The 13,442-nt window shown below is 43.9% G+C and overlaps 1 protein-coding gene across 2 annotated transcripts in view; it reads left to right on the top strand.

Moving 5' to 3' along the window:
• Window positions 1–13,442, top strand: part of LOC120038945 (osteoclast stimulatory transmembrane protein-like) — a 37,859-nt gene that overhangs the window by 4,414 nt on the left and 20,003 nt on the right. Inside the window, exons 3-4 of one of the 2 annotated variants that reach the window (XM_038984487.1) lie at window positions 3,501–3,795; window positions 5,384–5,496. In XM_038984487.1, the coding sequence (XP_038840415.1) occupies window positions 3,501–3,795; window positions 5,384–5,496 (408 nt within the window). Of the gene's footprint in view, window positions 1–3,500; window positions 3,796–5,383; window positions 5,497–5,538; window positions 5,620–13,442 lie in introns of those variants that run through there. The other variant, XM_038984488.1, reaches the window with a different exon arrangement.

The following is a 13,442-nucleotide window of genomic DNA, read 5'->3' as shown; positions in this document are numbered from 1 at the left end:
GACCATCACCTTAATGAGTCTATTAACACACCCAGCTGGGACACTGACCATCACCTTAATGAGTCTATTGACACACCCAGCTGGGACACTGACCATCACCTTAATGAGTCTATTGACCATCACCTTAATGAGTCTATTGACCATCACCTTAATGAGTCTATTGACCATCACCTTAATGAGTCTATTGACCATCACCTTAATGAGTCTATTGACCATCACCTTAATGAGTCTATTGACACACCCAGCTGGGACACTGACCATCACCTTAATGAGTCTATTGACACACCCAGCTGGGACACTGACCATCACCTTAATGAGTCTATTAACACACCCAGCTGGGACACTGACCATCACCTTAATGAGTCTATTAACACACCCAGCTGGGACACTGACCATCACCTTAATGAGTCTATTAACACACCCAGCTGGGACACTGACCATCACCTTAATGAGTCTATTGACACACCCAGCTGGGACACTGACCATCACCTTAATGAGTCTATTGACACACCCAGCTGGGACACTGACTGACCATCACCTTAATGAGTCTATTGACACACCCAGCTGGGACACTGACCATCACCTTAATGAGTCTATTGACCATCACCTTAATGAGTCTATTGACTCACCCAGCTGGGACACTGACTGACCATCACCTTAATGAGTCTATTGACCATCACCTTAATGAGTCTATTGACACACCCAGCTGGGACACTGACCATCACCTTAATGAGTCTATTGACCATCACCTTAATGAGTCTATTGACCATCACCTTAATGAGTCTATTGACTCACCCAGCTGGGACACTGACCATCACCTTAATGAGTCTATTGACACACCCAGCTGGGACACTGACCATCACCTTAATGAGTCTATTGACTCACCCAGCTGGGACACTGACTGACCATCACCTTAATGAGTCTATTAACACACCCAGCTGGGACACTGACTGACCATCACCTTAATGAGTCTATTGACCATCACCTTAATGAGTCTATTGACACACCCAGCTGGGACACTGACCATCACCTTAACAAACTATAGTTTTGGCAAGTCGGTTAGCACATCTACTTTGTACATGACACAAGCCATTTTTCCAATAGTTGTTTACAGACAGATTATTTCACTTATAATTCACTGTATCACAATTCCAGTGGGTCAGAAGTTTACAAACACTAAGTTGACTGTCCCTTTAAACAGCTTGGAAAATTCCAGATGATGTCATGGCTTTAGAAGCTTCTGATAGGCTAATTGACATAATTTGAGTCAATTGGAGGTGTACCTGTGGATGTATTTCAAGGCCTATCTTCAAACTCAGTGCCTCTTTGCTTGACATCATGGGAAAATCAAAAGAAATCAGCCAAGACCTCAGAAAAAAAAATTGTAGACCTCCACAGGTCTGGTTCATCCTTGGGAGCAATTTCCAAACACCTGAAAGTACCACGTTCATCTGTACAAACAATAGTACGCAAGTATAAACACCATGGGACCACGCAGCCGTCATACAGGAAGGAGACGCGTTCTGTCTCCTAGATATGAACGTACTTTCGTGCGAAAAGTGCAAATCAATACCAGAACAACAGCAAAGGACCTTGTGAAGATGCTGGAGGAAACAGGTACAAAAGTATCTATATCCACAGTAAAACAAATCTTATATCGACATAACCTGAAAGGCCGCTCAGCAAGGAGGAAGCCACTGCTCCAAAACCGACATAAAAAAGCCAGACTACAGCTTGCAACTGCACATGCGGAAAAAGATTGTACTTTTTCAAATCAAATCAAATGTTATTGGTCACAGTCACATGGTTAGCAGATGTTAATGCGAGTGTAGCGAAATGCTTGTGCTTCTAGTTCCGACAATGCAGTAATAACCAACGAGTAATCTAACCTAACAATTCTACAACTACTACCTTATACACACAAGTGTAAAGGGATAAAGAATATGTACATAAAGATATATGAATGAGTAATGGTACAGAACGGCATAGGCAAGATGCAGTAGATGGTATAGAGTACAGTATATACATATGAGATGAGTAATGTAGGGTATGTAAACATAAAAGTGCATAGTTTAAAGTGGCTAGTGATACATGTATTACATAAGATGGCAAGATGCAGTAGATGATATAGAGTACAGTATATACATATACATTATATTAAGTGGCATTGTGTAAAGTGGCTAGTGGTACATTTTTGATAAATTTCCATAAATTTCCATTATTAAAGTGAGCTGGAGTTGAGTCAGTATGTTGGCAGCAGCCACTCGATGTTAGTGGTGGCTGTTTAACAGTCTGATGGCCTTGAGATAGAAGCTGTTTTTCAGTCTCTCGGTCCCTGCTTTGATGCACCTGTACTGACCTCGCCTTCTGGATGATAGCGGGGTGAACAGGCAGTGGCTCGGGTGGTTGTTGTCCTTGATGATCTTTATGGCCTTTCTGTGACGTTTGGAGAAATGTCCTCTGGTCTGAAAAAAATATAATTGTTTGGCCATAATGACCATCGTTATGTTTGGAGGAAAAAGGGGGAGGCTTGCAAGCCGAAGAACACCATCCCAAACGTGAAGCACGGGGGTGGCAGCATCATGTTGTGGGGGTGCTTTGCTGCAGGAGGGACTGGTGCACTTAACAAAATAGATGGCATCATGAGAAATGAAAAGTATATGGATATAATGAAGCAACATCTCAAGACATCAGTCAGGAAGTTAAAGCTTGGTCACAAATGGGTATTCCAAATGGACAATGACCCCAAGCATACTTCCAAAGTTGTGACAAAATGGCTTAAGGACAACAAAGTCAAGGTATTGGAGTGGCCATCACAAAGACCTGACCTCAATCCTATAGAAAATTTGTGGGCAGAACTGAAAATGTGGGTGCAAGCACGGAGGCCTACAAACCTGACTTAGTTACAACAGCTCTGTCACTTATTGTGAGAAGCTTGTGGAAGGCTACCCGAAACATTTGACCCAAGTTAAACAATTTAAAGGCAATGCTACCAAATACGAATTGAGTGTATTGTAAACTTCTGACCCACTGGGAATGTGATGAAAGAAATAAAAGCTGAAATAAATAACTCTCTCTACTATTATTCTGACATTTCACATTCTTAAAATAAAATAGTCATCCTAACTGACCTAAGACAGGGACTTTTTACTAGGATTAAATGTCAGGAATTGTGAAAAACTGAGTTTAAATGTATTTGGCTAAGGTGTACGTAAACTTCCGACTTCAACTGCACGTGTTAAAAAAAAACACAAACAATCTCCTAGATATACTACAGACACTTCACTTTTCTTATTATATATTCTAGATTTAGAGCTGCCACCTGGGGGATGGAGTGTTGAAGTATATCCTGGTAGCGTGTGTTAACTAACCTCCCATTGTGTTATGTTGTATCATAATATCACATCTAATTTAAAGACCAGGATGGTAGAACACTGTCCAAGAAGATGATCAATGAAATGACCAAAAATATACATGTTTTTGTTGTTGTGTATCTATAGATCATCTTTTAAAAGAAGACTCTCTTCCACCTTAAAGTTCCAATGGGGTGTATATTCCAAACCTTCCCCGGCGAACACGCTAGAGGTCTTCAACCTCTTCTGTTTCTGTCTCATCATCGGCGCAGCGATAGGAGGTCTTCTACACGTGTGGATGGTCTACAATCTGAACTACCAACCCTTTCCGTCAATGGTGGTGTCCAGTACCTGGGGCTGTATAATAGTCCTGCTGCTGCTCCTCTTACACCCAGTCCGCTGTGTCCTCTCTATCTCAGTGCCCTCCCTGGGAACCAAACAGGTAGCATTGTCAATAGGGTTTCATTAGGGTTTCACATTTCGTGGCAAAAAAAAGAAAGAAAGTACGAAGCAGACTAAACTCTTTAGTCCTTTAAGAACCTGCTTTATGTCAAATATTGTTTGATAACACTTGGAAAATAAAAAATGTGGCTAATAACATAACAACATAAGATAAGGATGTTTGTTTTGTTAGGTTCTGAACAAACAGAGTAAAAACTCAAACGGACGACCAGGAAAAGCTCAAACCAAATTTATTCAACCCACTGGGTCAAACAGCTGCAAATACATTTTTGCACGTGATCAAACAGGCATTTTATATGTCAAGATGAGGTTAGGGGTGTAATTTCTCAGAACTGTTATCTGTTGCCCGATATACTGCCTAGATTTTGAGGTGTTGTTTTCGCGGTCATGTATTCTGTTCCCCTTTTCTCTCACAGTAATTTGCAGTCAGTAACTTTCCACATACCTAGTTCCTCTTTACCCCTAACACAAACATTCCTTAAACATGTAATGTAATCAATACATTCTAGTATGGTAACATGAATAAGTACATTTCAAGCTAGAATCCAACAGTTTCCAATAGTAGGCCTGTCTTCATCAGGACACTGTGATAGACTAGTAGTGTTTCTAATAGTAGGACTGTCTTCATCAGGACAATGTGATAGACTAGTAGTGTTTCTGATAGTAGGACTGTCTTCATCAGGACACTGTGAAAGACTAGTAGTGTTTCTGATAGTAGGACTGTCTTCATCAGGAATCTGTGATAGACTAGCGTCTTGTCCAGGGGGTGTACGGGTGAATCAAGCTGCCTACGTTCCTGCTCCTATGAGCCGTTGGTTCGTGCTCGTATGAGCCGTTGGTTGCTGCTCATATGAGCCGTTGGTTCCTGCTCGTATGAGCCGTTGGTTCGTGCTCCTATGAGCCGTTGGTTCGTGCTCTTATGAGCCGTTGGTTTCTGCTCCTATGAGCCGTTGGTTCCTGCTCCTATGAGCCGTTGGTTCCTGCTCCTATGAGCCGTTGGTTCCTGCTCCTATGAGCCGTTGGTTCCTGCTCCTATGAGCCGTTGGTTCCTGCTCGTATGAGCCGTTGGTTCCTGCTCCTATGAGCCGCTGGTTCCTGCTCCTATGAGCCGTTGGTTCCTGCTCCTATGAGCCGTTGGTTTCTGCTCCTATGAGCCGTTGGTTCCTGCTCCTATGAGCCGTTGGTTCCTGCTCCTATGAGCCGTTGGTTCCTGCTCCTATGAGCCGTTGGTTCCTGCTCCTATGAGCCGTTGGTTCCTGCTCCTTTGAGCCGTTGGTTCCTGCTCCTATGAGCCGTTGGTTCCTGCTCCTATGAGCCGTTGGTTCCTGCTCCTATGAGCCGTTGGTTCCTGCTCCTATGAGCCGTTGGTTCCTGCTCCTATGAGCCGTTTGTTGCTGCTCCTATGAGCCGTTGGTTCCTGCTCCTATGAGCTGTTGGTTGTGGCTTGAAGAATCCTATTTACTTGTTTCCTCAGAAAATTGAATCCAGCTTCATGTTTTGTTTCCTTGCCATGGTACTTCCTGGTACGGTGATACTTCCTGGTGTCATCGTTGTAACCCTACAACCAGGGCAGGAAGATCCTCATCTCCACCGCCCTGGTTATCGTGGTGACCAGCTGCATCCCCAACATGACCAGGAACTTGAGCCGCTCCGTTGACATGATCAAGTGCTCCTCCCACAGGTGAGCCTCTATGTTGACATGATCAAGTGCTCCTCCCACAGGTGAGCCCCTCTGTTGACATGATCAAGTGCTCCTCCCACAGGTGAGCCGCTCCGTTGATATGATCAAGTGCTCCTTCCACAGGTGAGCCCCTCTGTTGACATGATCAGGTGCTCCTCCCACAGGTGAGCCCCTCTGTTGACATGATCAAGTGCTCCTCCCACAGGTGCGGTGCCATTGACCCGTGGTAGCCCTCCCAGCTCCATGCACATAAGGGACTCACCCCTGGGGGGCGTGCTACCTTCTCATTTGGAATATCTAATTTGCATACTCCTTGCATCCTCTCTTTCCTCGTCTCTGTCTCGAAATCCATTGGATGAGAACACCAAAGGTCCCTCCCCTCTGACCTTCTCCTCCAATGGGTTTTTGAGAAGGAGACGAGGAGAGAGAGGACACGAGAAGTATGTAAAAGACCTGACTGACTATTTTAGTTGTATGACTACAATTACCAATGTTCATATTAATGGAAGTGTTTTGGACTACAGAGTTGATATTTTAGTTATAGGACTACAATTACCAATGTTCATATTAATGGAAGTGTTTTGGACTACAGAGTTGATATTTTAGTTATAGGACTACAATTACCAATGTTCATATTAATGGAAGTGTTTTGGACTACAGAGTTGATATTTTAGTTATAGGACTACAATTACCAATGTTCATATTAATAGAAGTGTTTTGGACTACAGAGTTGATATTTTAGTTATAGGACTACAATTACCAATGTTCATATTAATGGAAGTGTTTTGGACTACAGAGTTGATATTTTAGTTATAGGACTACAATTACCAATGTTCATATTAATGGAACTGTTTTGGACTACAGAGTTGATATTTTAGTTATAGGACTACAATTACCAATGTTCATATTAATAGAAGTGTTTTGGACTACAGAGTTGATATTTTAGTTATAGGACTACAATTACCAATGTTCATATTAATGGAAGTGTTTTGGACTACAGAGTTGATATTTTAGTTATAGGACTACAATTACCAATGTTCATATTAATGGAAGTGTTTTGGACTACAGAGTTCATATTTTAGTTATAGGACTACAATTACCAATGTTCATATTAATGGAAGTGTTTTGGACTACAGAGTTCATATTTTAGTTATAGGACTACAATTACCAATGTTCATATTAATGGAAGTGTTTTGGACTACAGAGTTCATATTTTAGTTATAGGACTACAATTACCAATGTTCATATTAATGGAAGTGTTTTGGACTACAGAGTTCATATTTTAGTTATAGGACTACAATTACCAATGTTCATATTAATGGAAGTGTTTTGGACTACAGAGTTGATATTTTAGTTATAGGACTACAATTACCAATGTTCATATTAATGGAAGTGTTTTGGACTACAGAGTTGATATTTTAGTTATAGGACTACAATTACCAATGTTCATATTAATGGAAGTGTTTTGGACAATAGAGTTCATATTTTAGTTATGGGACTACAATTACCAATGTTCATATTAATGGAAGTGTTTTGGACTACAGAGTTCATATTTTAGTTATAGGACTACAATTACCAATGTTCATATTAATGGAAGTGTTTTGGACAATAGAGTTCATATTTTAGTTATGGGACTACAATTACCAATGTTCATATTAATGGAAGTGTTTTGGACTACAGAGTTCATATTTTAGTTATAGGACTACAATTACCAATGTTCATATTAATGGAAGTGTTTTGGACAATAGAGTTCAAATTTTAGTTATAGGACTACAATTCCCATTGTTCATATTAATGGAAGTGTTTTGGACTACAGAGTTGATATATTAGTTATGGGACTAAAATTACCAATGTTCATATTAATGGAAGTGTTTTGGACTACAGAGTTGATATTTTAGTTATAGGACTACAATTACCAATGTTCATATTAATGGAAGTGTTTTGGACAATAGAGTTCATATTTTAGTTATGGGACTACAATTACCAATGTTCATATTAATGGAAGTGTTTTGGACTACAGAGTTGATATTTTAGTTATAGGACTACAATTACCAATGTTCATATTAATGGAAGTGTTTTGGACTACAGAGTTCATATTTTAGTTATAGGACTACAATTACCAATGTTCATATTAATGGAAGTGTTTTGGACTACAGAGTTCATATTTTAGTTATAGGACTACAATTACCAATGTTCATATTAATGGAAGTGTTTTGGACAATAGAGTTCAAATTTTAGTTATAGGACTACAATTACCAATGTTCATATTAATGGAAGTGTTTTGGACTACAGAGTTCAAATTTTAGTTATAGGACTACAATTCCCAATGTTCATATTAATGGAAGTGTTTTGGACTTCTAACCCCTTTTAAACATTGTGCGTTAGAACTTCAGACTTCTGGGTTGTCCCATTGGATTAGTTGATTTCTTCTGCATCCATTGATACCAACTAGGCTGTGTGATTAACAAGGGCTTAGATAGAACGGTGTTTTGTGAGACAAGGGGGCCCCGAAGAGGCACGGGGCCGGGGTCTTTCTTATCAAAAAAACGTCCGAATGGTTTGAAATTATTAAAAGCTATGAAGACTCTCACAAACATGTAGATATAATGGATTATATGTTTTGCTGTCACAAATGCCAAACTCCACACAGTTGTCACTAACAAGTTGAATATTAATTTCACACTGAGCAAACCATTTCTGTACTTATGGCATTTATATACAGTACCAGTCAACAGTTCGGACACACCTACTCATTCAAGGGTTTTTCTTTATTTTTACTATTTTCTACATTGTAGAATAATAGTGAAGACATCAAAACTATGAAATAACATATATGGAATCATGTAGCAAGCAAAAAAGTGTTAAACAAATCAAAATATATTTTATATTTGAGATTCTTCAAATAGCCATCCTTTGCAAAGATGACAGCTTTGCACACTCTTGGCATTCTCTCAACCAGCTTCATGAGGTAGTCACCTGGAATGCATTTCATTAAACAAGTGGGCCTTCTTAAAAGTTAATTTGTGGAATGTATTACCTTCTTAATGCGTTTGAGCCAATCAGTTGTGTAAAATTCTTGTGAGCGGACCAAGTAATTGGGCGTCACTCGAAAGCGGGAAGGTGGAACAAACGAGTCAGGAGTAGGTTTTCTTGATTGAACACAGTTCTATATTGAGGGCATTTGGTCAACACAAACACTCCAACATAATCAATGAAAATCTCCCAAGGGAAAAATAACATACATCTTCTTCTCCAGATCAAACAGGAACACAATACGATTGTCTTTAAACTACAACAAAAGTCACGGGATTGTCACCGTCTTAATGGTTCTTCATAGATAGCTCCTCTGTCTCGGTGGCCATCTTCCAGAGATAGTTCTTCCTCCCTCTCTCCTGGTTCCATACTCTCTCTTATAGGGGAAGGAGAATATCTCATTAGTAGTGTCAGCTGTGCTTAATTGCCTCTGGTTACCTTGTCTCCCATGCCTTGTTGGGCTTCCATTCGTGAGCCCAGCCTGCCCTCTGGTTGTCCTTCCACATACCATCCCCCTCAGGACCGAACCGGAGGGTCGGGCGCCAGACGCACCGTCTTGGTCGCGTCGGGACAGCGCGTCTGCATTCCCGTTCCTCGATCCGGCCCTGTGGATGACATGGAAAGAGAACGGTTGTAAAGACAAAAAACATCTGGCTATTCTGTTGTTATTGTTTCTCTTACCAGCCATCCACGTGAGGGGCGCATGGTCAGTAACTAATGCAAACCTCCAACCCAGTAGGTAGTACCGGAGATAATCGAGGGCCCACTTAATGGCTAAGGCCTCTTTCTCTACGGTAGCATACCTCTGTTCCCGATCGCTGAGCTTCCTACTTATGAAGAGAATCGGCTTCTCTGCTTCGCCTTTACCCTGAGCTAGTACGGCCCCGAGCCCTGTATCCGAGGCGTCGACCTGGACAATGAACTCTTGTGAGAAGTCCGGAGCCTGTAGGACGGGATCAGAACACAGGCCATCTTTTAGCAATTGAAAGGCCTCTTCCGTCTCGTCTTTCCACTCTACCTGGTTTGGCAAGTTTTTCTTGATGAGGTTTGTGAGGGGATTGGCAATGGTTGCATATCCCGGGATAAAACGGCGATAATATCCCGTTATCCCTAAGAAGGCCCGAACGTCCCGCTTGGTCCGGGGTCGTGGCCAGTCCCGAATTGCCCTGGTCTTCTCTGCCTGTGGGTGTATTTTCCCATTCCCCACGGTGTACCCCAGGTATTCCGCTTCGGACAGGCCCAGGCAGCATTTATTTGGATTGGCCGTCAACCCTGTGGCTTCCAAACTCACGAGCACCGCCCGTAATCGCAGGAGGTGACTATCCCAGTCCTCGCTGTGGATAACCACATCGTCTATGTACGCCGCTGCATACTCTTGATGGGGCCGTAGAATGGCATCCATGAGGCGTTGGAAAGTTGCAGCGGCACCATGCAGTCCGAAGGGCATCCTCACATACTGGAAAAGCCCCTCTGGTGTGGCGAAGGCAGTCTTTGGGCGATCCTCCGGAGCCACCGGCACTTGCCAATATCCCTTCGTCAAATCCAGGGTGGTGATGAACTTGGCCTTTCCTAAGCGCTCCAAGAGTTCATCCACGCGGGGCATGGGATACGCATCGAATGTAGAGATGGCATTCACGGCCCTAAAGTCGTTGCAGAGTTTCATACTACCATCGGATTTGGGGACCGGGACTTTACCACTCACTCGTCGATGGCTCGATCACACCCATCCTCAACATCTCCCTTACCTCGTTCTTAGCGATGACTCGGCGAGCCTCAGGAATCCTGTAAGGGTGGATATGCACCTTCTTGCCGGGTTCAGTGTGGATATGATGGAACAGGACATCTGTTTGTCCTGGGAATGGAGAGAATATTCGACCGAAGTTCATAATCAGCTTGTCTAGCTGTCTTGACTGCTCCGGGAAGGAGAGTTTGACCACGGCGCACCTGTGGTAGAGCCTCCTCTTTTCCTTTTCCCTCCAGGGCCATCAAAGCCACCTCCTCCTCTCTTCCATGGTACGTCTTCAACAGGTTTATGTGATAGAGTTGGACCTTCTTCCTTCTATCAGGTTGCTTGATGAGGTAATTGACCGGTGAGACCCTTTTCATTACCTCGTAGGGCCCCCTCCACTGTGCCAGCAAGCGATGTTCGGCCGTGGGCACGAGCACCATCACTTTCTCTCCCACGGTGAACTCACGGGGGGTCGCGGACTTATCATAGGCCCGGCCTTGGGTCCTTTGTGCCTTCTCCATATGCTCCTTGACTATGGGCCACACTGCTGACAGGCGGTCTCTCATCAGGGTAATATGTTCTATTGTGGATCGAAAGGGGCATGGTTGGGTCTCCCAGGTCTCCTTGGCTAAGTCGAGGATCCCTCGACAGGGTCTGCCATAGAGCAATTCAAACGGAGAGAATCCAGTGGATGCTTGGGGTACTTCTCGCAGGGCAAACATTAAGTGTGGGAGAAGCATTCCCAGTTTTTCCCGTCTCGGGACACCACTCTTCTCAACATGCTTTTAATCGTTTTGTTCAAGCGTTCACACAACCCTTCTGTTTGAGGGTGGAATATGCTTGTACGTATCTGTTGAACCTGATACAACCGACACAAGTCCTTCATCAACCGGTACATGAATGGGGTTCCCTGATCAGTTAAGATCGTCTTGGGGAGGCCCACCCGAGAGAACATCATGAATAATTCCTTGGCAATTCCCTTTGACGACATGTTACGCAGAGGTATGGCCTCCGGGAACTTGGTAGCGTAATCTATGACCACTAGGATGTACTCGTGTCCTCTGGCGGATTTTGGGAGGGGTCCTACGAGGTCCATAGCTATGCGTTCAAAGGGAGTCTCTATGATGGGGAGAGGAATCAAAGGGTTACGCAGGTGTGGCCGTGGAGCTGTACGTTGACATTGATCACACGTCCTACAATACCTGGCCACATCCCGGGTGACCCGGGGCCAATAGAATCTCTGCATGATTCTGTCGATAGTCTTGTCTCGTGCCAGGTGTCCTCCTAGGACGTGGGAATGGGCTAACTGTAGAACTGTATCCCTGTATGGTCTAGGAACCATTAGTAATTCCTGGTTTTCCCCCCTTCGTCGTACGACCCAGTATAAGAGACCCCGCCTGATTGCATAGTAAGGAAGAGGAGGCTCACCTGATCCGTCGACGTTCCTCCCGTCGATCACCTTCACCTTCCTCATGGCCTCCCTTAGGTCTGGGTCTCTATGCTGCGAGGTGCCGAACTGTCCCTTTAATTCCTGGGGCAGATCAACCTCGGTAGAGGGATGTGGAGGTTGTTCCCCATCCCCCTCAGGGGTGACCGATGAGAATCCCTTCCAGGTTCCCTCCTCGGATGGAGCTTCAAATCCCTTAGCGCCTGGTTGCTCCTTCCTTCCTGTGTTGTGTATAACCCTTCACATGTGTCTTCATCGGGGGTTTCCTGGAATATCTGTCGTAAACGTTGGGTCGCTATTTCTTCCTCTGCTGCAGAGGACGAGGACGCAGCTACGTCTCCTTGTAGGACTACTACCTCGGGCTTGGATTTTCTCTTCTTTCCTGTCCCCCTTCTTCCCGTGCATAACGTCATCTGCCGAAGCTCCTTATATAGGGGACAGTCTCTCCCGATCAATAATGGTACCTTCAGCTGGGGCACTTTCCCTGCCCTGACTGTACACCTTCCTTTTGGAGTGAGAATAGGTAGATTCACAGTGGGGTAATAGTGGGTGTCTCCATGGATACAGGATACGGCTACTTTGTCTGGTAGCAGTGTTGCGGAGGTCACCAGCCGCTCCTCTACTAACGTAACCATACTTCCCGAGTCGAGAATGGCTACCACATCTTGCCCTTCGACTCGAACTGGAATCTCTGGGGCTGGGGCTATTTCCGCTAACCAACAGTGTTGATCCTGCCCCCTCAAACCGAGATGTGTGGGGGTGGGCAGTGATGACTCTGTGACCATGGGCTCGTCCTTGCTAGGACATTGTGGGGCATAATGGTCGGGAGACTGACATTTATAACACCGACCCTGCTGTGTGGGGGATGACTTCTCCCACCTCCGGAGGGGGTTTGGACGTTTCGGTGGCGGACGCGCCGAGGGGAGTCGTGGTACGGGATTGGAAGAATCCTTCCGTTCCGCCTTGTCACTTTTTAACAACTCCCCTGTAGACCGATATGTTTCCACCGCCTGGGCTATGTCGTCGGCTGACAACGGGTTGGCTTGCCCCACAACCCTTTTTAAGTCACTGGGTAATTCCCTCAATATCTTGTCCACTACGAGAGTCTCTATCATCTGTCCTACTCCCTTTTCAGGTTCTAGCCACTGTTTCGTCAGTCGTATTAATGCAAAGATCTTATGTAAATGTGATATTTCAGTTCCTTATTTTAATAGAATCCTGTTTTAGCTTTGTTATTAACTTCCTTGGGACAGGGGGACAGTATTGAGTATCTTGGATAAAAAGGTGCCCAGAGTAAACTGCCTGCTACTTAGTCCTAAAAGCTAGAATATGCATATAATTAGTAGATTTGGATAGAAAACACTCTGAAGTTTCTAAAACTGTTTGAATGATGTCTGTGAGTATAACAGAACTCATATGGCAGGCAAAAACCTGAGAAAAAATCCAACCAGGAAGTGGGAAATCTGAGGTTTGTTGTTTTTCAAGTCATTGCCTATCGAATATACAGTGTCTATGGGGTCATATTGCACTTCCTACGGCTTCCACTAGATGTCAACAGTCTTTAGAACCTTGTTTGATGCTTCTACTGTGAAGGAGGGGGGAATGAGAGCTGATTGAGTCATGGGTCTGGCATGAGCTGATCACGCGCGCTCACGTGAGAGTTAGCTGCGTTCCATCGCATTTCTACAGACAAAGGAATTCTCCGGTTGAAACATTATTGAAGATTTATGTTAAAAA

This window comes from Salvelinus namaycush, unplaced genomic scaffold (assembly GCF_016432855.1).
Source record: "Salvelinus namaycush isolate Seneca unplaced genomic scaffold, SaNama_1.0 Scaffold244, whole genome shotgun sequence".
Taxonomy (NCBI): domain Eukaryota; kingdom Metazoa; phylum Chordata; class Actinopteri; order Salmoniformes; family Salmonidae; genus Salvelinus; species Salvelinus namaycush.
The sequence above is the reverse complement of the archived record's forward strand: the minus strand, read 5'-3'. Positions and strand labels throughout refer to the sequence as shown.